The 23,404-nt window shown below is 46.0% G+C and overlaps 1 protein-coding gene across 1 annotated transcript in view; it reads left to right on the top strand.

Moving 5' to 3' along the window:
- Positions 1–1,941: 1,941 nt before the first annotated feature.
- LOC141122061 (uncharacterized) overlaps positions 1,942–23,404 on the top strand; it is a 58,626-nt gene continuing 37,163 nt past the window's right edge. Inside the window, 6 exon segments of the mRNA XM_073611857.1 lie at positions 1,942–2,239; positions 10,766–11,105; positions 11,222–11,319; positions 14,365–14,586; positions 15,276–15,417; positions 18,399–19,410. Of these exon segments, the coding sequence (XP_073467958.1) occupies positions 11,021–11,105; positions 11,222–11,319; positions 14,365–14,586; positions 15,276–15,417; positions 18,399–19,410 (1,559 nt within the window). The 5' untranslated portion in view covers positions 1,942–2,239; positions 10,766–11,020.

Here is a 23,404-nt window from a genome sequence, read left to right as displayed (position 1 = left end):
GGGCACCTCTGTTCAGAGAGTTGCTCCTCACTCATATCTTGTGGATGTGGAAGGCAGTCTCTAGTGGCAGAACAACTCACAGCACAAGCCTATGAGCATTGTGCACATGATCTTCCTGAGGCGCTCAATGCCCCTAGTCCTACAATGTCCCTAGACCTACAATGCCCCTAGTCCTACAATGTCCCTAGACCTATAATGCCCCTAGACCTACAATGCCCCTTGTCCTACAATGTCCCTAATCCTACAATGCCCCTTGTCCTACAATGTCCCTAAACCTACAATGCCCCTAGACCTACAATGCCCCTTGTCCTACAATGCCCCTAGACCTACAATGCCCCTTGTCCTACAATGTCCCTAGACCTACAATGCCCGTAGACCTACAATGCCCCTTGTCCTACAATGTCCCTAGACCTACAATGCCCCTTGTCCTACAATGCCCCTTGTCCTACAATATCCCTAGACCTATAATGCCCCTAGACCTACAATGCCCCTAGACCTACAATGCCCCTTGTCCTACAATATTCCTAGACCTACAATGTCTCTAGACCTACAATGCCCCTTGTCCTACAATGTCCCTAGACCTACAATGCCCCTTGTCCTACAATGCCCCTTGTCCTACAATGCCCCTTGTCCTACAATATCCCTAGACCTACAATGTCCCTAGACCTACAATGCCCCTAGTCCTACAATGCCCCTTGTCCTACAATGTCCCTAGACCTATAATGCCTCTAGACCTACAATGCCCCTTGTCCTACAATGTCCCTAAACCTACAATGCCCCTAGACCTACAATGCCCCTTGTCCTACAATGTTCCTAGACCTACAATGTCCCTAGTCCTACAATGCCCCTAGACCTACAATGCCCCTAGTCCTACAATGTCCCTAAACCTACAATGCCCCTAGACCTACAATGCCCCTAGTCCTACAATGTCGCTAAACCTACAATGTCCCTAGACCTACAATGCCCCTTGTCCTACAATGTCCCTAAACCTACAATGCCCCTAGACCTACAATGCCCCTTGTCCTACAATGTTCCTAGACCTACAATGCCCCTTGTCCTACAATGTCCTTAGACCTACAATGCCCCTTGTCCTACAATGTTCCTAGACCTACAATGCCCCTTGTCCTACAATGTCCTTAGACCTACAATGCCCCATGTCCTACTGGAGCACGTAAGCAAGGCAGAGACAATATTATGGTCATATCTGAAGGATACCACGAGGATGACATAATGAAGCCACATATACCAGGAAGTTCTTCTGTACCAAACACATCAGCCAGGAAAGAGAGCAGCTCTTCAACACCTTCTGGAGCTGAACAGCATTTCCCAGGCAAAATCACTGTGGTCTTGTGCAGCGTTCGAGTTTCAAGACCACCAAATAGACTCCATCTGTAGTGTATCTACCAGTAACACAGCATGTTATGTTTAAGACTCTTCACAATCTGTTTTTAGGTTGTTTACACATTTTTAGATTGAATGTAAAAAAAAGGAGATGTTATGGAGTTCTTATACAAATACAGGGACTCTATGGTAATATACTCTATGGTAATATACTCTATGTTAATATACTCTATGGTAATATTGCATTGCTTGTACTTCCTGTTTCCTGTTCTGTTTGCTGTTCCTGTTATACAATTCAATATGACTCCTCAAACAGCTTGCAGTGTCTTCATTTCTATACTGTAAAGAGCTGTGTAAACTGTTGGGGCTATATAAATCCTGTATAATAATAATACTTGAAACAGCCGTGTTCACACTACGAGACGTTTCTTCAGCTGCAGTTCCTCTGAGTTCCACAAGGTGGTGATCTCACCTCTACGCAGTAAAAAAGTCTCTCAGGAATACAGACAGGAAGTGATGTCAGGTACAGACAGGAAGTTATGTCAGGTACAGACAGGAAGTGATGTCAGATACTGACAGACATTCCATTTGGAAGGACATAGAGAGGTATACAGGGAGATATACAGAGAGAGGTATACAGAGAGGAATATACAGGGAGAAGGTGCAGAGAGGATATAATATAAAAGAAGATGGACAGATGGAGGGAGAGATCTCTTCAGGATAATAACGTGTGATCTGCTTGCAGCCTCCTATTCACTTCACTTTCCCGCCCTTTATTTCCTGCTTCCTGGTCACATGTTTCCTGTGACATTACAGAGCAATCTGCAGGATAGGAAGGAGCTGCTACTATTTGGAAAGACGTAGAGAGGAGACGTTGCTGGATCTGGAGGCAGAGGAGGTAATATGAAGATTAACCCCTTCAGGGGGATCAGTTGATGATGAATATATCTTCCTTCCAAAGCTGGCCATACATGGTTCAGTTTTATCGTTCATCCAGCGGGATGAGAGGAAAAAACTGAAGTGATTCCCCCATCCACACATTGAAGGGGGATGGGGGAATCCTCCCCGCTGCACTATTGTATTCTGACAATGGGGGGCGCTCCTCCGCTCTCAGAATACACAGATCAGTGATGAAGCTATTGGCTGCAGCCGCTGATGGAGTGACTTTTATCCGGCAGTGACCACACATGGATGGAAATGTGACCGATCCCTGCTGAACCAGCTGAATTTCCATGTCTCTATGGTCACCATAAGTGACTTCCTCCCCTCCCCCTCATCTCCTTCATTATGTAAGTCATGCTGAGATAATCTCCCATTGGCTGAGCAATATTCTCATTTGTCTCTGAGCTCCTTCTTGCTATTCCTCGTCCTGCCTGTTGTTTCCTTGGATTGATTTTCTGTGTAGTGACCCCGGCTTCATCTCTTGGATGCGCTCGTCTGTTGCTTGTCCTGACCTTTATCCTGATTCCTGGATCTCCTCCTCATCTCTCCTCCATATCCTCTTACACAGCTTTTCTCCACACCTGCAGTGATCCTGGGGGGTGGAAACTTGGCACCAGCACTCAGCAAAATCCATCCCCACCATTAGGAGCTCTGGAGAAAATTGTCTGCTATTTACACTCCGTTCCTCCGCACGTCACCTGATCACATGAGAGCTTACTTTCACAGATTCCTGACAGATTTCTGTATGGTAAAGGTCAAAGTTCACTCTTCAGTTTAGGAGAGGTAGGACACACCCAGGAACAAAGATTTGGTTTGCACAGGAGCCTCATATAGAGGACCCCTCAAATCTCCCCATCCAAATGTCCCTCCATCCAGAGTATATATGTCCTATGACATCACACTGACCTCACAGCTCCTCCTCCCAATGTCCCTCCATCCAGAGTCTATATGTCCTATGACATCACACTGACCTCACAGCTCCTCCTCCCAATGTCCCTCCATCCAGAGTCTATATGTCCTATGACATCACACTGACCTCACAGCTCCTCCTCCCAATGTCCCTCCATCCAGAGTCTATATGTCCTATGACATCACACTGACCTCACAGCTCCTCCTCTCAATGTTCCTCCATCCAGAGTCTATATGTCCTATGACATCACACTGATCTCACAGCTCCTCCTCCCAATGTCCCTCTATCCAGAGTCTATATGTCCTATGACATCACACTGACCTCACAGCTCCTCCTCCCAATGTCCCTCTATCCAGAGTCTATATGTCCTATGACATCACACTGACCTCACAGCTCCTCCTCCCAATGTCCCACCATCCAGAGTCTATATGTCCCATGACATCACACTGACCTCACAGCTCCTCCTCCCAATGTCCCTCCATCCAGAGTCTATATGTCCTATGACATCACACTGACCTCACAGCTCCTCCTCCCAATGTCCCTCCATCCAGAGTCTATATGTCCTATGACATCACACTGACCTCACAGCTCCTCCTCCCAATGTCCCCCCATCCAAAGTCTATATGTCCTATGACATAACACTGACCTCACAGCCCCTCCCCCCAATGTCCCTCCATCCAGAGTCTATATGTCCTATGACATCACACTGACCTCACAGCTCCTCCTCCCAATGTCCCACCATCCAGAGTCTATATGTCCTATGACATCACACTGACCTCACAGCTCCTCCTCCCAATGTCCCTCCATCCAGAGTCTATATGTCCTATGACATCACACTGATCTCACAGCTCCTCCTCCCAATGTCTCTCCATCCAGAGTCTATATGTCCTATGACATCACACTGATCTCACAGCTCCTCCTCCCAATGTCCCTCTATCCAGAGTCTATATGTCCTATGACATCACACTGACCTCACAGCTCCTCCTCCCAATGTCCCTCCATCCAGAGTCTATATGTCCTATGACATCACACTGACCTCACAGCTCCTCCTCCCAATGTCCCTCTATCTGGCTTTTTTCTGATGATTTTAGGATGTGGGCGGACCCTTGGTATCCTCACTAGCAAAGTGGGGCTGTTGGTCCTGTATTGTATGTATTGATGTCAGAATGTCTGCAACAAGGTTTTAACCACTTGACCACCGGGCACTTAAACCCCTTCCTAACCAGACCAATTTTCAGCTTTCGGTGCTCTCAGATTTTGAATGACAATTACTCAGTCATGCAACACTGTACCCATATGAAATTTTCGTCCTTTTTTTCCACACAAATAGAGCTTTCTTTTGGTGGTATTTGATCACCTCTGGGTTTTTTATTTTTTGTGCTATAAATGAAAAAAGACCGAAAATTTTGTAAAAAAATGAATTTTTCTTCACTTGTATTATAACATTTTGCAAATAAGTAATTTTTCTTCATAAATTTGGGCCAAAATTTATACTGCTACATATCCTTGGTAAAAATAACCTAAATTTTTCTTGTACAAAAAAAAAATAACCTAAATTAGTGGATATTATTTAGTCTGTGTGAAAGTTATAGAGTCTACAAGCTATGGTGCCAATCACTGAAAATTGATCACATCTGATCACACCTGATGTACTTAGGCCTATCTTATTTCTTGAGACCCTAACAAGCCAGGCAAGTACAAATACCCCCCAAATGACCCATTTTTGGAAAGTAGACATTCCAAGGTATTTAGTAAGAGGCATGGTGAGTTTTTTGAAGTTGTTATTTTTTCCCACAATTCTTTGCAAAATTAAGATTTTTTTTATTTTTATTTTTTTTTCACACCAATTTGTCATTATAACAGGTTATTTCTCTCACATGGCATGTACATTACACAAATGACACCCCAAAATACATTCTGCTACTCCTCCTAAGTATGGCGATACCACATGTGTGAGACTTTTACACAGCCTGGCTACATACAGAGGCCCAACATTGAAGTAGCACATTCAGGCGTTCTAGGAGCATAAATTACACATCTAATCTCTCAACCACCTATTACACTTTTGAAGACCCTGGAGCACCAGGATAATGGAAACGCCCACAAAGTGACCCCATTTTGGAAAGCAAACACCCCGACGTATAATCTATGAGGCATAATGAGTCTTTTGAACGGTTCATTTTTTTCCAGAAGTTTTTGGAAAATGTGAAAAAAAAATGAAAACGCATTTTTTTTTACACAAAGTTGTCCATTTCTAAGATATTTCCAACACATAGCATGTACATAGCAAAAATGACACCCCAAAATATATTCTGCTACTCCTGAGTATGGCGATACCACATGTGTGAGACTTTTACACAGCCTGGCTACATACAGAGGCCCAACATTGAAGTAGCACATTAAGGCGTTCTAGGAGCATAAAATTACACATCTAATTTCCTTACAATCTATCACATTTTTGAAGTATCTTCATATTTCTAACACATAGCATGAACATACCAAGAATTACACCCTAAAATACATTTTGCTGAGCAAAGGGTAAACAAAAGATTACCTGTGGTTTTAGTAGTGCAGTTGTCCACAGGAGGAGAGCCCTGATCCAGGCAGCAGGCAGGGACATGGTCAGCAACAGTGAATGGAATTGTCCAGGCAGCAGGCAGGAATATTGTCCATAGCACAGGCAGGGATAATGTCCTTGTACAGTCCAGGGTCAGTGCAAGTAGAGACATTGCCAGCAGTGCCAAAATATTGGTCTTGGTAGTAAGCAGGAACATGGTCCAAGTAGCAGGCCAGGAAAGAATGGGGACAGGGGTAGAGGCTTCTCCCACCCAAATCTCTTTGAAGCCTCCGAGTCTCCAGACCCTAAATCTGGGAATGAGAAAACTAAAAAATTAGTTTTCTTCATCCAGAAAAACATTTCTGGAGCCCCTCACATATGTGAGACCCCTGTTTTGCCACTAGCATAGCAGGGTAAATGATCAGTCCAAGAGGCAGGCAAAAAACATGGTCAAACAGTCCAGGGTCAGTTCCAGAGCAGGCAGAGGTAGGTACAATTTAGCGTTAGGCATAAGCTTGGTTCTATAACAGGCCAGGGTCAGTTCCGGAGAAGGCGGAGGTATGTTTATCGTTAGGCAGAAGCTTGGTCGTATAACAGGCCAGGGTCAGTTCCGGAGAAGGCAGAGGTATGTTTATCGTTAGGCAGAAGCTTGGTCGTATAACAGGCCAGGGTCAGTTCTGGAGAAGGCAGAGGTATGTTTATCGTTAGGCAGAAGCTTGGTCGTATAACAGGCCAGGGTCAGTTCCGGAGAAGGCAGAGGTATGTTTATCGTTAGGCAGAAGCTTGGTCGTATAACAGGCCAGGGTCGGTTCCGGAGAAGGCAGAGGTATGTTTATCGTTAGGCAGAAGCTTGGTCGTATAACAGCCCAGGGTCAGTTCCGGAGAAGGCAGAGGCATGTTTAACGTTAGGCAGAAGCTTGGTCGTATAACAGGCCAGGGTCAGTTCCGGAGAAGGCAGAGGTATGTTTATCGTTAGGCAGAAGCTTGGTCCTATAACAGGCCAGGGTCAGTTCCGGAGAAGGCAGAGGTATGTTTATCGTTAGGCAGAAGCTTGGTCCTATAACAGGCCAGGGTCAGTTCCGGAGAAGGCAGAGGTATGTTTATCGTTAGGCAGAAGCTTGGTCCTATAACAGGCCAGGGTCGGTTCCAGAGAAAACAGAGGTATGTTTATCGTTAGGCAGAAGCTTGGTCCTATAACAGGCCAGGGTCAGTTCCGGAGAAGGCAGAGGTATGTTTATCGTTAGGCAGAAGCTTGGTCCTATAACAGGCCAGGGCCAGTTCCGGAGAAGGCAGAGGTATGTTTATCGTTAGGCAGAAGCTTGGTCCTATAACAGGCCAGGGTCGGTTCCAGAGAAAACAGAGGTATGTTTATCGTTAGGCAGAAGCTTGGTCCTATAACAGGCCAGGGTCAGTTCTGGAGAAGGCAGAGGTATGTTTATCGTTAGGCAGAAGCTTGGTCGTATAACAGGCCAGGGTCAGCTCCTTGAGAAGGCAGAGGTATGTTTATCGTTAGGCAGAAGCTTGGTCGTATATAACAGGCCAGGGTCAGTTCTGGAGAAGGCAGAGGTATGTTTATCGTTAGGCAGAAGCTTGGTCGTATAACAGGCCAGGGTCAGTTCCGGAGAAGGCAGAGATATGTTTATCGTTAGGCAGAAGCCTGGTCGTATAACAGGCCAGGGTCAGCTCCGGAGAAGGCAGAGGTATGTTTATCGTTAGGCAGAAGTTTGGTCGTATAACAGGCCAGGGTCAGTTCCGGAGAAGGCAGAGATATGTTTATCGTTAGGCAGAAGCCTGGTCGTATAACAGGCCAGGGTCAGTTCCGGAGAAAACAGAGGTATGTTTATCGTTAGGCAGAAGCTTGGTCGTATAACAGGCCAGGGTCAGTTCCGGAGAAGGCAGAGGTATGTACATTTCAGTGCAGTGGCATAAGGGGTGTGGAGGAAAATGACAGGAAATGAGAATTACGTTTACCATACTTCCCTAATAATGTAGAGAAGTATGGTAACGGCGGAAACATTCACCTATACAGAGGCCTGGTTGGGAAGGACAATTGGGACAATAAAACAAGGTGTCTCTTCTAATTCCTCCTTTGGAGCACACCCGGCATCTCTTCTGACGTCTCTGGCCTGTTTCACTGGGGGGGATTTTGTCAGGAAAGTGGCGTTCGTGGAGTCTGCTCACGGAATCAGAGCAAATAATTTCTGGTGGGCTTTCAGGGTACAAAAGGGCGGAGATTACTTGTTCCTGGTAGTGCAGATAGGATACGGGGTTCTCTGTAAATTTTTGGTAAATAACATAAGTGTTATACATGGCCAAACTGAAAAAATAAATGGACACTTTTTTATACCAGTGACGGGATTTTCTTGTGGGAAGGTAGGGTTCAATCATCTGATCGTTGAAGTCCACTCCCCCCATAAACAAATTGTAATCATAAATACAAGCAGGTTTCTGGACTGGGCCGTTTCTTCTTGGGACTTGCATGTAGGTGTCATTATGGATTGTCGTCAGCATGTGGACATTTCGTCTGTCCCTCCACTTGACAGCTAATAGCTCCTGGTTCCGCAAAGCCACCGTATCCCCTCGGTGTAGCCTTTCATTGACCAGTTTTTGCGGGAAGCCTTTTCTATTCGTTCTTACTGTACCACATGCTGGGGTTTCTCTCCGGTGAAGATTGCGGAAGAGGGGCAAACTTGTTTAAAAGTTATCCACATAAAGGTAGTACCCTTTTCCAAGGAGTGGATAAACAAGCTCCCAGACAACTTTGCCGCTGGCTCCAATATATTGTGGACATTCAGGGGGATGCAGTTGGGTGTCCTTCCCTTCGTACACCCGGAAGGAGTAAATGTACCCCGTGGCTCGGTCGCAAAGTTTGTACATTTTTACCCCATATCGGGCCCTTTTGCTGGGGATAAATTGTTTGATGCCGAGCCTGCCGGAGAATTTTACAAAGGACTAATCCACGGAAATATTCTGTTCGGGGGTATATAATTGGGGAAATTTTTCAGCGAAATAATTTAGGAGTGGCCGAAGTTTGAATAATTTGTCAAATGCTGGGTCATTTCGGGGAGGGCACTGGGTGTTGTCATTATTGTGGAGGAAGCGCAAAATCATAAGGTATCTTGATCTTGGCATTATCGAAGAGAAGAGTGGCATGTGGTGGATGGGGTTAGTTGACCAATATGAGTACATTTCGGTTTTATTTGTGAGACCCATTGTAAAAGTTAGGCCTAAGAAAATGTTAAATTCCGCTATGGTAAGCTCTCTCCACTCAAAGGGACGGGCATAACTAGAGCCAGGGTTGCTTACTATGTACTGCTGTGCATAGAGGTTGCACTGGGCTACAATGGACGATAGTAAGTTGTCGGTGAAAATCAAATAAAAAAAATCAAGCATCACAAAATCATCGGTGTTCACCTGGACACCTGGCTGGGCGGTAAAAGGGGGGATATTTGCTGCTCCGGAATGAGGGGGAAGCCACAGGGGGTTTTGAAGGGCATACGGAAGGGTGGCATGGCCTCTATCCTTTTGTGGCTGAGAGGACACCCTACTGGTACCTGGCCTTTGTTGCGGTGGCACTGCGCTTGAGGTGGACGGCACTGCGCTTGAGGTGGACGGCACAGCTCTTGAGGTGGACGGCACTGCGCTCGAGGTGGTAGTAGGCTGCTGCTCCACGCCAGAACGCCTTCTTTTCACGGGCACACGTTCCTATTCCAAATCTGTATCAGACTCGCTGCTTGTCACGGGTTCATAGGCTGAATCCAAATCGGACAGAGACTCAGAGAGCTCCCCGCTGCTCTCATCGGTCATGCTGAGACGCTGGTAGGCCTCCTCGGCCGTAAATAATTTTTTTGCCATACTGGTGGCTGGTGAGGTTGATGTGGCGCAGATGAGCACTGATGGGCACAGGTGGCACTGATGTGGCACTGTAGTGGGACTGGTGTGGCTCTGGTTGCACTGTAGTGGGACTGGTGTGGCTCTGGTTGCACTGTAGTGGGACTGGTGTGGCTCTGGTTGCACTGGTGGGCTCAGGCAGCACTGGTGGGCACAGGCGGCACTGGTGGGCACAGGCGGCACTGATGTGGCACTGCAGTGGCGCAGATGAGCACAAGTGGCACTGATGGGCACAGGTGGCACTGATGGGCACAGGTGGCACTGATGGGGCACTGGTGTGCACTGTAGTGGCACTGGTGTGCACTGTGGTTGCACTGGTGTGGCTCTGGTGGCACAGAGGTGGCACTGGTGGGCTCAGACGGCACTGGTGGGCTCAGGTGGCACTGATGTGGCACTGCAGTGGCGCAGATGTGCACAAGTGGCACTAATGGGCACAGGTGGCACTGGTGTGGTACAGGTGTGGCACTGGTGTGCACTGTATTATCACTGGTGTGGCACAGAGGTGGTACAGGTGGCACAGATGTGGCACAGATGACACTGTTGGGCACAGATGGCACTGTTGGGCACTGTTGTGGCACTGTTGGGCACTACTGTGGCACTGTTGGGCACTGCTGTGGCACTGTTGGGCACTGCTAAAGGTGGAAAAACTCACTGATTGTCACCGTAAAGCTCTCCTCTCCTCTCACGCTGCATCGGTGTGAGGAGAGCTGTAACCTCCTGATGACCCTGCTTTCCTTTTTTGTTTACATTTGTGATCGCTCCGTCATTGGACAGAGCGATCACATGGTAAAGGGCCGCTGTCATTGGCCCTTTACCGCGATCCGTGTTGCGCCGGGTCCACCGGACCCGGCGAACATGGATGTTCCTGTGTGCGCGCCCGGGGGGGGCGTGTGGGAGTGGTTCTCCGGGATCACGTCATATGACGTGATCCCAGAGTTATCCAGCCGCCCTGCAGCCATCATTCGGCTGTGGGCGGTTGGCAAGTGGTTAACCTGCATAGTGTGGGGGTCCTGTGTCGGTAAATCATGTCTCAGTCTGAAGTTGGGCTTTAATAAAACGGAAACCTGAATGGAGAGGTGAGGAGGATTCTGGGAATATCATTTGATTTTACTATTTGTGTTCAGATCTAGAGTTTTCCCCCTCTGAAGTCTGGAGATCACATGACCATCACATTGCCTCCACCTCCCTCCCTGATAGAATAGAGAAATACAAAGAAGATTGTAGAAGTCACCAGAGAGATCATGGAGGAGAGGTGAGGAGGATTCTGGGAATTCTGGGACATTATCCAGTAACAGACAAGGGATGTGTCTGGATGGTGACTGTATCATTGTGTGTGTCAGGTTCCTATAAGGTGTCAGGATGTCACTGTCTATTTCTCCATGGAGGAGTGGGAGTATTTAGAAGGACACAAGGATCTCTACAAGGACGTCATGATGGGCAATCAGCCGCCCCTCACATCACCGGGTAAGAGGAGACTTTATTGTAAAGGAGAGAGCAGTACGGAGGGTCCACCTAGATCCCCCATCATCTGATAAACACAGAGAAACAATGTATTCAGTCAGTGTATGTGTTTCCTACAGATGGATCCAGTAATGGGAACCCACCAGAGAGATGTCCCCGTCCTCTGTATTCCCGGGATTCCACACAGGAAGGTCACACCATCCCCCACCATCATCAGGTAGATGATGAACAATCACTGATAGTATCATTAGGATCTGTACATTTTAAAGAGAAAAGGACCATTTGAGCGGACTTTACCGGTACCAGAAAAGGAACAATACATAATGTTATGAAATCCAATTTATTACAAACATATTACAAGAAGAAATATTTAAAAAATAAAAACAAGAAAATTTGAGCTCTCATTGATATAACCACATCATGTATGTAAAACATTTTTTAGATCCCTATTACTGCTATATCAGAGAGGGCGACATTTGGCTTGTATGCTTCCTCAGGACCTTCATTCTTTGATTGTAAGCAGAGGGATTCTGTATGGTAGACAAAGGAGGGAAACATCACGTTTCAGCAATGGATACAAAATGCAGCAAAGCATTGAGTAATGTAGTCCCCATATATAGTATGGAGAACAGTGCGATACGAGTGCCACTCACATGTCGGAGAGCGCTCATACATGTAACATGCCATGTGCTATCCAAGGGCGTCTAGATCAGCGATAGCCTCCCAAGATCAATCGGCCAATAAATCTAAATGTCCCCTTCTATGAAATGGACAGAAAGAAAAATCAGCCTACAGAGAAGCATAGTAATAAGTGGCTGCTAGTTAACGATAATAAACTACTTACTGGGCAAAAGAACCCCCAGAGTCACTACACCGGGATAAGGGTTAATAACTAGCATGCCGTGTTATATCAATCTGGCTAATTATCCAACCAACTCCTATAGAAAGTAAAACAGACATAAAATAAACGGTGTATCAGATGTAACATATTCTATCTAACCATCGGGCTCACTAAATAAAAAGACAAACAAAATCAAATACCTTAATGGTCTACAGGTAGGAGTAAGTGGTGAAGTGGCTTATTGGGACCAAGGGTCTTTTCCACAGACCAAGCAGTGAATATTCTGAGATAAAAAGTCATAATATATTGTCATAAAAATAGCCACCAAACAGCTAAATGCAAGTTAGAATAGCTGTTCAAATTATGAACAACATTCAGATGCGGACTTACCAATAGACCAGTGTGAAGATTGCATCAGTTACCATGCGATTGCACAGTGCAGATATAATCAACATTCACTGGCGATAATCTCAGCGAAGATGTCTAAAAATAATTATAAACATTCTGTAGTTCCATAACGCACATCAATAACACTGACACTAATAATCAGAATCACCATCATAGTACAATCAGTAAGACTTACCTATCAATGTTCACCCCAGATCAAACCACAACACCACCTACTGCCAAAACCATCAGCCTTAAATAGAAACTGCCAGGTAATTGCTGACTTCAATCAGCTGTGAAGGCACACACCCGGGGGGCTGGAGTGGGAGGCGTAACCCTACATGAATATGTAGGGCTGAGAATTAAACCATAGAAAGGCTAAACCTCCAATAGTAGTGATGTCACACAGACAACCGAGACAGAACAAGGACACCTGTGGCCAGATGTATTATACCATATTAATATATAGACTGCTCACAAGGGGCTATGTTAGATGACAGCACCATAATCTACCAACAAGGGCCCGTTTCTAGCACAAAATAAGCGCATGTCTGTATGATCCATGCCTTTAGAGGGACTACATTATTCAATGTTTTGCTGCATTTTGTATCCATTGCTGAAACGTGATGTTTCCCTCCTTTGTCTACCATACAGAATCCCTCTGCTTACAATCAAAGAATGAAGGTCCTGAGGAAGCATACAAGCGAAACGTCGACCTCTCTGACATAGCAGTAATAGGGATCTACCGTATATACTCGAGTATAAGTCGAGTTTTTCAGCACATTTTTTTGTGCTGAAAGTGCTCCCCTCGACTTATACTGGAGTCAAGCACTTTTCTGCAGCAAAAAATTTCCTAACCGACTTTGGGGCCCCGTATCTCAGGGCCACTTAGTGCTAGGAACCCTAAAATTGGTGTGAAAACCCAGTAGTGGCCCCGAGATACGGGGCCCCAAAATCGGTTCAGAAAATGTAATTCTCTGCTGCAGAAAAGTGCTTGACATTTTCTGAACTGAATTTGGGGCCCCGTATCTCAGGGCCACTTGGTGCTAGGAACCCCAAATTTGGTTGTGCAAACCCAGTGGAATTGGTACCATAACATATCCAAAGCTGGGGTTCCTAGCACTAATTGGCCCCGAGATACGGGGCCCCAAATCCGGTTCGGAAAATGTCGTTCTCTGCTGCAGAAAAGTGCTTGACATTTTCTGAACTAATTTTTGGGGCTCTGTATCTCGGGGCTACTTGGTGCTAGAAACCCCAGCTTTGGACAGTTTATGGTGCTATGGTTCCACTGGGTTTTCACACCAAATTTGGGGTTCCTAGCACTAAGTGGCCCCGAGATACAGGCCCCCAAATTCGGTCAACTGTGTCCATCTGCAGCAATGTCATTTCAGGACCCTTTGGGTTCAGAGACCCCAAATTTTGGCTGCAGCTAGGGGGCATCTAGGAACCCTTAACTACGGAGTTTGAAGTTTGGGGGACCCATGGCTGCAAATGGGCACAATGAGGCTGCAAATGGGCACAGTGAGGCTGCAAATAGGCACAGTGAGGCTGCAAATGGGCACAGTGAGGCTGCAAATGGGCATTGTTGACCCTCTTTTCCTGTTTACAAAAGTTTTATTTGGAAGTTCAAAGAAACAATCATTTCTCACCCTCGTCTTATACTCGGGTCAATAAGTTTTTCCCAGTTTTTTGTGGTAAATTAGGGCCTCGACTTATACTCGGAACGACTTATACTCGAGTATATACGGTAATATGTTTTACATACATGATGTGGTTATATCAATGAGAGCTCACATTTTTCTTGTTTTTTATTTTTTAAATATTTCTTCTTGTAATATGTTTGTAATAAATTGTATTTCATAACATTATGTATTGTTCCTTTTCTGGTATCGGTAAAGTCCGCTCAAATGGTCCTTTTCTCTTTAAACAGTCTATATATGGATGTGGTTACACCTTAGCTATTCTTTTTTTAAATACAGGATCTGTACATTATCTGCATTGTTACCATTGATGTCATTTTTATTATATATTCAGAGTGGAAACCTGAGAGATTCTCAAGTTGAAGTTAAAGAAGAGATAAAAGAGGAGGATGATGAGGATGGGGTGATGGAGGAGTTTCTAAAAGAACACAAAGATCTGTACCAGGACACCATGGTGGAGTCATCCAGCTACAGGAACCCACCAGAGAGATGTCCCCGTCCTCTGTATTCCCGGGATTCCACACAGGAAGATCACACCATCCCTCACTGTTACAAGGTTGGTGGGATTACATAGTTACATAGTTAGTCAGGTTGAAAAAAGACACAAGTCTATCCAGTTCAACCATAAAAATAAATAAAATAAAATAAAAAATATCATACAATCCCATATACCCAATCCTATACCCACAGTTGATCCAGAGGAAGGCGGAAAACCCCAGCAGAGCATGCTCCAATTTGCTACAGCAGGGGAAAAAATCCTTCCTGATCCCAGAGAGGCAATCGGATTTTCCCTGGATCAACTTTACCTATAAATCTCAGTACCCAGTTATATAATGTACATTTAGGAAAGTATCCAGGCCTTTCTTGAAGCAATCTACTGAGCTGGCCAGAACCACCTCTGGAGGGAGTCTATTCCACATTTTCACAGCTCTTACTGTGAAGAAGCCTTTCCATATTTGGAGATGAAATCTCTTTTCCTCTAGACGTAAAGAGTGCCCCCTTGTCCTCTGTGTTGACCATAAAGTGAATAACTCAACACCAAGTTCACTATATGGACCCCTTATATATTTATACATGTTGATCATATCCCCCCTTATTCTTCTCTTGTCAAGGGGGAATAAATTCAGTTGGGTGGAGAATCTAGAACATGGACTCCTAGAGATGATGTGTGAATTTTTTATGTGATATCACAATAATAAATCTTATATCTTACAGATGATATTCTCTCTCATTTTCTTGATTTAGAGTGGAGATCCAATCGATATAGAATTTGAGGTTAAATCAGAAGAAGAAGAGAGGTATGTGAGGGATGATCAGCAGTCTATGGAGGAGGATGGAATAACGGGGACATTTATAGAGGAGGACACTCCTACAGAGATCAGCACAGGTGGGTCATTAACATTAAATACATTCCTCCACCCATACTGCTCACTGATTGGTCCAGAGTAGGGCGGGGACTGGGTGATATCAGCCTGTAATCCCCTGGTCACTTTCCTGAGCTGTGTTCCCCGTCCTGTATTCCTGTATTTCTCTCGGATAATCTTCCTTCTCTGTGCTGCAGACACAATTTATGTATCTAGACTGGATTTATGGAGATTCTGGGGTTCAGCTGGCAATGTTCATTTTCACCATAGATGTTACTAGATCTAGGCATCTGGGGTATGTGCTTTGGGTCTTCTACCACATGCCCAAGCAGTGTTGCCAACCTACCAGACAGAAATTTACTGACACGACACCCAAAATTTACTGGCACAGCCAAGTTTTTACTGACATATTCCAAAGTTACTAAATTACAGATTTAAGTGCAAATTTCAGTTTTTAGGCTACAAACAAGTACAATTTGCAATTAGCAAAGTGATCTAAGGTAGATATTAAGGCAAAGACATATTTCTTATTTTATTTTCGACATAGTAAATAAGTAGCTCAAGGACAGGAATCGAGAGATCAAGAAATTAAAATGGGTGGCACACACACATGAAATTGACTCTCACAGTGACCTTGATAGCAGTGTGCAGCAGCCCAATTGATGAGGGCACCTCACCAACATGACACGTCCCCTCCTGAGTCACAGTGACCCTCTCTCTTCATGCCAGGTGGTCCCTTCAGTCCACTCCCAGCTTGTCTTCCTCCCGTTCCACAGACCTGCACATGAGGCTTCGGCTGCTTTGTTCCCTTGCACCATGACTTCACGTGACACATTGCCGGCACAATCCGAACACACTGTAGCAGGCACTCGGATGGTTTCGGCCAAGGGTCACAGCCATATTTTTTACTGGCAACCTTTTTCTTTCACTGGCATTTACTGGCAGGAGAAAAGTGCCCATTTTTCACTGGCTGCCAGTAAAAATACTGGCGGTTGGCAACACTGTGCCCAAGTCTAGCAAGATCTCCAACAGAACAATTCTCCCAGCGTTACTTGCTCTGTTGTCTGCTGGCTGTGCCGGGTGGAGGGATATGTCTGTATAGTCTCAGACCCAAGTCACTGAGTGCAGTCTCAGGAGATGGGAGGCAGCGGTGTGGGACCTCTGCAACTTATCTCATGTAAACATTTCATCTTCCACTGATTACTGAATACCAATATTATGAGTCCTGACCCTTACACTGTATAATTTATATTGTACATTACATACTCCTGACCCCTGCACTATATACTCTATATTGTACATTACATACTCCTGACCCCTGCACTATATACTCTATGTTGTACATTACATACTCCTGACCCCTGCACTATATACTCTATGTTGTATATTACATCATTCTGATACTATATAGTCCTATCTGTTGTATCTTATACAATATGTTGTACATTACATAGTCCTGACTTCTGCTCTCTCCCCTCTACCCACTGCTATATATACACATAATATGTATTCTCTTTTGTTACACCCATTTTCTGCCAGCTGGACATTTTATATCTGATTATTTGATTGGAGCACAGCAGGAACCAATCAGCTCATGTTACATAGTTACATAGTATGTGAGGTTGAAAAAAGACACAAGTCCATCAAGTCCAACCTATGTGTGTGATTATATGTCAGTATTACATTGTATATCCCTGTATGTTGCGGTCATTCAGGTGATTATCTAATAGTTTCTTAAAGCTATCAATGCTCCCCGCTGAGACCACCGCCTGTGGAAGGGAATTCCACATCCTTGCCGCTCTTACAGTAAAGAACCCTCTACATAGTTTAAGGTTAAACCTATTTTACTCTAATTTTAATGAGTGGCCACGAGTCTAGTTAAACTCCCTTCCATGAAAAAGTTGTATTCCTATTGTGGGGTCACCAATACGGTATTTGTAAATTGAAATCATATCCCCTCTCAAGCGTCTCTTCTCCAGAGAGAATAAGTTCAGTGCTCACAACCTTTCCTCATAACTAAGATCCTCCAGACCCTTTATTAGCTTTGTTGCCCTTCTTTGTAGTCGCTCCATTTCCAGTACATCCTTCCTGAGGACTGGTGCCCAGAACTGGACAGCATACTCCAGGTGCGGCCGGACCAGAGTCTTGTAGAGCGGGAGAATTATCGTTTTATCTCTGGAGTCGATCCCCTTTTTAATGCCAATATTCTGTTTGTTTTGTTAGGCTCAGCAATGGCATGCAATGCCAAGCTGCTGCTATCATCTACTAGGACCCCCAGGTCCTTTTCCATCCTAGATCCCCCCAGAGGTTCTCCCCCCAGTCTATAGATTGCATTCAGATTTTTACCACCCAAATGCATTATTTTACATTTTTCTACATTGAACCTCATTTGCCATGTAGTTGCCCACCCCATTAATTTGTTCAGGTCTTTTTGCAAGGTTTCCACATCCTGCGGAGAAGTTATTGCCCTGCTTAGCTTAGTATTGTCCACAAATACAGAGATTGAACTGTTTATCCCATCCTCCAGGTCGTTTATGAACAAATTAAATAGGATTGGTCCCAGCACAGAACCCTGGGGACCCCACTACCCACCCCTGACCATTCTGAGTACTCCCCATTTATCACCACCCTCTGAACTCGCCCTTGTAGACAGTTTTCAATCCATGTACTCACCCTATGGTCCATGCCAACGGACCTTATTTTGTACAGTAAACGTTTATGGGGAACTGTGTCAAATGCTTTTGCAAAATCCAGATACACCACGTCTATGGGCCTTCCTTTATCTAGATGGCAACTCACCTCCTCATAGAAGGTTAATAGATTGGTTTGGCAAGAACGATTCTTCATGAATCCATGCTGATTACTGCTAATGATATCATTCTTATTACTAAAATCTTGTATATAGTCCCTTATCATCCCCTCCAAGAGTTTACATACTATTGATGTTAGGCTAACTGGTCTGTAATTCCCATGTCTAGTAATAATCTTTTTATATCTATTTTAGTAGATGGACGGGAGATGAGGAAAACCTCACAGGATTGTCTCACTTTGTCTCCAGACTGTAAAGTAGAAGATGAGGACATCACACAGTATAGTCCAGGAGAAAACCCGACTACCTCAAATGTCCATCCGGCACCACACAGTGTAGATGGACCATCGTATTCCTCTTATCCTGAGGAACCTCAGACTGTGAGGGACGGTGCCGTCCTTCCAACAGAGAAGAGCTTTTCCTGTACTGAGTGCGGGAAGTGTTTCCCTTCTAAATCCCATCTTAATGTGCATATAAGATCTCACACAGGAGAGAAGCCGTATTCCTGTCCTGAGTGCGGGAAATGTTTTTCACAGAAGTCCCATCTTTACACACATCAAAGATTTCACACAGGGGAGAAGCCGTATTCCTGTCCTGAGTGTGGGAAATGTTTTTCAGTGAAGTCCAGTCTTGACACACATCAAAGATCTCACACGGGGGAGAAAACATATTCCTGTCCTGAGTGCGGGAAATGTTTTTCACAGAAGTACAGGCTTTACATACATCAGAGATCTCACACAGGAGAGAAGCCATATTCCTGTCCTGAGTGTGGGAAATGTTTTTCACAGAAGTCCCATCTTTCCAAACATCAGAGATCTCACACGGGGGAGAAGCCGTTTTCCTGTACTGAGTGCGGGAAATGTTTTTCAGTGAAGTTTCAGCTTTACAGACATCACAGAACTCACACGGGGGAGAAGCCACTTTCCTGTCCTGAGTGTGGGAAATGTTTTTCGGTAAAGTCCAATCTTTACACACATCAAAGATCTCACACGGGGGAGAAGCCGTATTCCTGTCCTGAGTGCGGGAAATGTTTTTCAGTGAAGTCCAATCTTTACTCACATCAGAGATCTCACACGGGGGAGAAGCCGTATTCCTGTCCTGAGTGCGGGAAATGTTTTTCACAGAAGTCCAATCTTTACACACACATCAGAGATCTCACACAGGAGAGAAGCCGTATTCCTGTCCTGAGTGTGGGAAATGTTTTTCAGTGAAATCCAGTCTTCACATACATAAGAGATCTCACACGAGGGAGAAGCCGTATTCCTGTCCTAAGTGAGGGAATTGTTCCTCACTGAAGTCCTGCCTTCCTGTACATCAGGGATCCCACACAACCCTCGTGGTGTATTAGTTAGGGATGAGCTTCGTGTTCGAGTCGAACCCATGTTCGTCTCGAACATCGGCTGTTCGATCGTTCGCCGAATTGCGAACGATATGAGCCGTTCGCGCCAAATTCGTGTGGCGCGTCACGGCCCATAATTCACTGCGGCATCGCAGTGCATTGCTTGCTGATGATTGGCCAAGCATGCACTATGACCCGCATGCTTGGCCAATCACAGCGCCGCCTTAACAGAGAGCCATAATTGGCCAAAGCCAAGGAGGCTTTGGCCAATTATGGCTCAGGGGATTTAGTACACGCCCCACACTATATAAGGCCGCCTGCACGGCGGCCCTGTGCAGTGTGTTCCGGTGTGCTTAGAGAGAGAGAGAGAGAGAGACAGTGTCATTTCATTTGAGTTAGCTAGATTAGGCAGGACAGTCAGTCAGTTAGCTGCACTTAAAGTGTATTGTGTATATATATGCATCCCAGGTGTTGCATATATATATATATACACTGTATTCAGTTTAGCTAGATCCGTTCCTGTTATCTTCTAGACTATTTACATTTAGTGCAGTGCGTCCTGCTCACAGTGTTCAGCTAGATCCGTTCCTGTTATATTCCTACTGACAGGCAGGCTTGTCTTGTTACAGTATTTTGAAGAAAATTACTGGTGTTCTTTTGATCCTATTAGTACCACAGTCAGGCAGCTAGACTATTTACATTTAGTGCAGTGCGTCCTGCTCACAGTGTTCAGCTAGATCCGTTCCTGTTCTCTTCTTACTGACAGGCAGGCTTGTCTTGTTACAGTATTTTGAAGAAAATTACTGGTGTTCTTTTGATCCTATTAGTACCACAGTCAGGCAGCTAGACTATTTACAGTTAGTGCAGTGCGTCCTGCTCACAGTGTTCTGCTAAACCTACAAGTTAGTGGGGTGCGTCCTGCTCACAGTGTTCAGCTAGATCCATTTATGTTATCTTCTTACTGACAGGCAGGCTTGTCTTGTTACAGTAAATACAGCTACCTGAAGAAAATTGCTGGTGTTCTTTTGATCCTATTAGTACCACAGTCAGGCAGCTAGACTATTTACAGTTAGTGCAGTGCGTCCTGCCCACAGTGTTCTGCTAAACCTACAAGTAAGTGGGGTGCGTCCTGCTCACAGTGTTCAGCTAAACCTACAAGTTAGTGGGGTGCGTCCACCTCACAGTGTTCAGCTAAACCTACAAGCTAGTGGGGTGCGTCCTGCTCACAGTGTTCAGCTAGATCCGTTTCTGTTATCTTCTTACTGACAGGCAGGCTTGTCTTGTTACAGTAAATACAGCTACCTGAAGAAAATTGCTGGTGTTCTTTTGATCCTATTAGTACCACAGTCAGGCAGCTAGACTATTTACAGTTAGTGCAGTGCGTCCTGCTCACAGTGTTCTGCTAAACCTACAAGTTAGTGGGGTGCGTCCTGCTCACAGTGTTCAGCTAAACCTACAAGTTAGTGGGGTGCGTCCACCTCACAGTGTTCAGCTAAACCTACAAGCTAGTGGGGTGCGTCCTGCTCACAGTGTTCAGCTAGATCCGTTCCTGTTATCTTCTTACTGACAGGCAGGCTTGTCTTGTTACAGTAAATACAGCTACCTGAAGAAAATTGCTGGTGTCCTTTTGATCCTATTAGTACCACAGTCAGGCAGCTAGACTATTTACAGTTAGTGCAGTGCGTCCTGCTCATAGTGTTCTGCTAAACCTACAAGTTAGTGGGGTGCGTCCACCTCACAGTGTTCAGCTAAAGCTACCTGTAGAAGGTTGGTGGTGTTCTCATACTACAGGCAGGCAGTTGATTTTGCTAGCTGCAGTATCAGTACATATATATATATATATATATCCCAGCTTAGTGCAGCTACAGGCCATTAGTATGTCTGGAAGGCCAAGAAGGAGAGGCAGACAGTCACAAGCCAATAAGAGAGGGCAAGCAGGCTCTGTGTCTAGTGCTGGTCGTGGAGACGGTGCATCCTCATCAGCACGTGGCCATGGGACACGCTTGGCCTTTTTTTCGGCAGCTGGCCATGTTGAGCCGCAACATGCGGAAGACTTGGTCGAGTGGATGACCAAGCCGTCCTCATCCTCCTCATCCTCTCTCACCCATGCCCAGGGTACTTTGTCTGGCAAAGCAGCGGCCTCTTCCCTCGGCTCAATGTCATCAGTGACTCCTTCCCTAGCCCCACCATGTCCTCCTGAGGAGTCCCTCGAACTGTTTGACCACAGTGTTGGGTACATGCTCCAGGAGGATGCCCAGCGTTTGGAAGGCTCTGATGATGATACTGAGCTCGATGAAGGCAGTAACACGAGCACGGACAGAGGGGGTGCCCAAGAAGGACAGCAATCTGGCAGTCATGCTCCCCCTGCTGCAGCATACTGCCAGGTTTGCTCCAGTGATGAGGAGGGAGGGGATGATGAGGTCACTGACTCAACGTGGGTGCCTGATAGGAGAGAGGAGGAGGAGGCGGCACATCACCAACGAGGCAGGATGCCCTCCAGGGGCCAGCCTAAGGGCAGCACATTGACTGCATCACACCCCAAAGCTCCACATGTGCAGGGCGCTGCAGTCTCTGCGCGTTATTCAAAAAGTTCTTTGGTGTGGGCCTTTTTTGAGACGAGTGCATCAGATCGCACCGCTGCTATTTGCAACATATGTCTCAAGCGTATCTCGCGTGGCCAAAACATCTCCCTCTTGGGTACCACATGCTTGACCAGACATATGTTGACCTGCCATGCAGTTTGTTGGCAAGCGTATCTAAAAGACCCACACCAAAGAACAAAGAGGACCTCTGCTTGCTCCTCATCAGCTGAGATTTCCAAACCCACTAGACCTTCAGTCCTCTCTGAGACCTGCACTGAGAGGAATGAAGGTGTAGAATTAGGTGTGTCACAGCCACGTACTTGTGGGCAATCTGATTTTGGTACACCGACGTCAGATTGTACCAGGCAAATTTCCCTGCCCCAGCTGCTGCACCGCCGAAAGAAGTTTGCTCCCAGCCATCCACATGCCCAACGGTTGAATGCTAGCTTGGCAAAATTGCTAGCACTTCAACTGCTGCCTTTTCAGTTGGTAGACTCTGCCCCCTTCCGTGAGTTTGTGGAATGTGCGGTTCCTCAGTGGCAGGTACCCAAACGCCACTTTTTCTCACGGAAGGCGATTCCGGCTCTCTACCAGCATGTGGAAGGCAATGTCCATGCCTCGCTGGACAGGGCGGTCAGCGGTAAGGTGCATATTACCGCTGACTCATGGTCCAGCAGGCATGGACAGGGACGTTACCTAAGTTTCACAGCGCATTGGGTGACTCTGCTGGCAGCTGGGAAGGATGCAGGACAAGGTGCAGTAGTGTTGGAGGTTGTTCCGCCACCACGCCTCCAAAATGCTAATGATTGTGACACACCTCTCTCCTCCACCCCCTCCTCTTCTTCTTCCTCCATGGCCTCTTCCTCGGAACCAGCGGTGCTCCGTAGTCGTTCAAGGGGCTACGCAAGTACGCAGGCCAAAAGATGCCATGCGGTGCTTGAGCTGGTGTGCTTGGGGGACAGAAGCCACACTGGGGCAGAGGTTCTGTCAGTTCTGCAGGGGCAGGTTCAGAGGTGGTTGAAGCCACGCCAACTTAAGGCAGGAATGGTGGTTTGCGACAATGGCACCAACCTCCTCTCTGCCCTCCGACAGGGACAAATTACCCATGTGCCCTGTTTGGCTCACGTCCTTAACTTGGTGGTGCAGCGGTTCTTGGGCAGGTACCCGGGCTTACAGGATGTCCTGAGGCAGGCCAGGAAAGTCTGTGTGCATTTCCGCCGGTCATATAATGCCAGTGCTCGGCTGACGGACCTCCAAAAGGAGTTTAACCTGCCCAAGAA

The sequence above is a fragment of the Aquarana catesbeiana genome, unplaced genomic scaffold (assembly GCF_042186555.1).
Source record: "Aquarana catesbeiana isolate 2022-GZ unplaced genomic scaffold, ASM4218655v1 unanchor237, whole genome shotgun sequence".
Classification (NCBI taxonomy): Eukaryota; Metazoa; Chordata; class Amphibia; order Anura; family Ranidae; genus Aquarana; species Aquarana catesbeiana.
The sequence above is the reverse complement of the archived record's forward strand: the minus strand, read 5'-3'. Positions and strand labels throughout refer to the sequence as shown.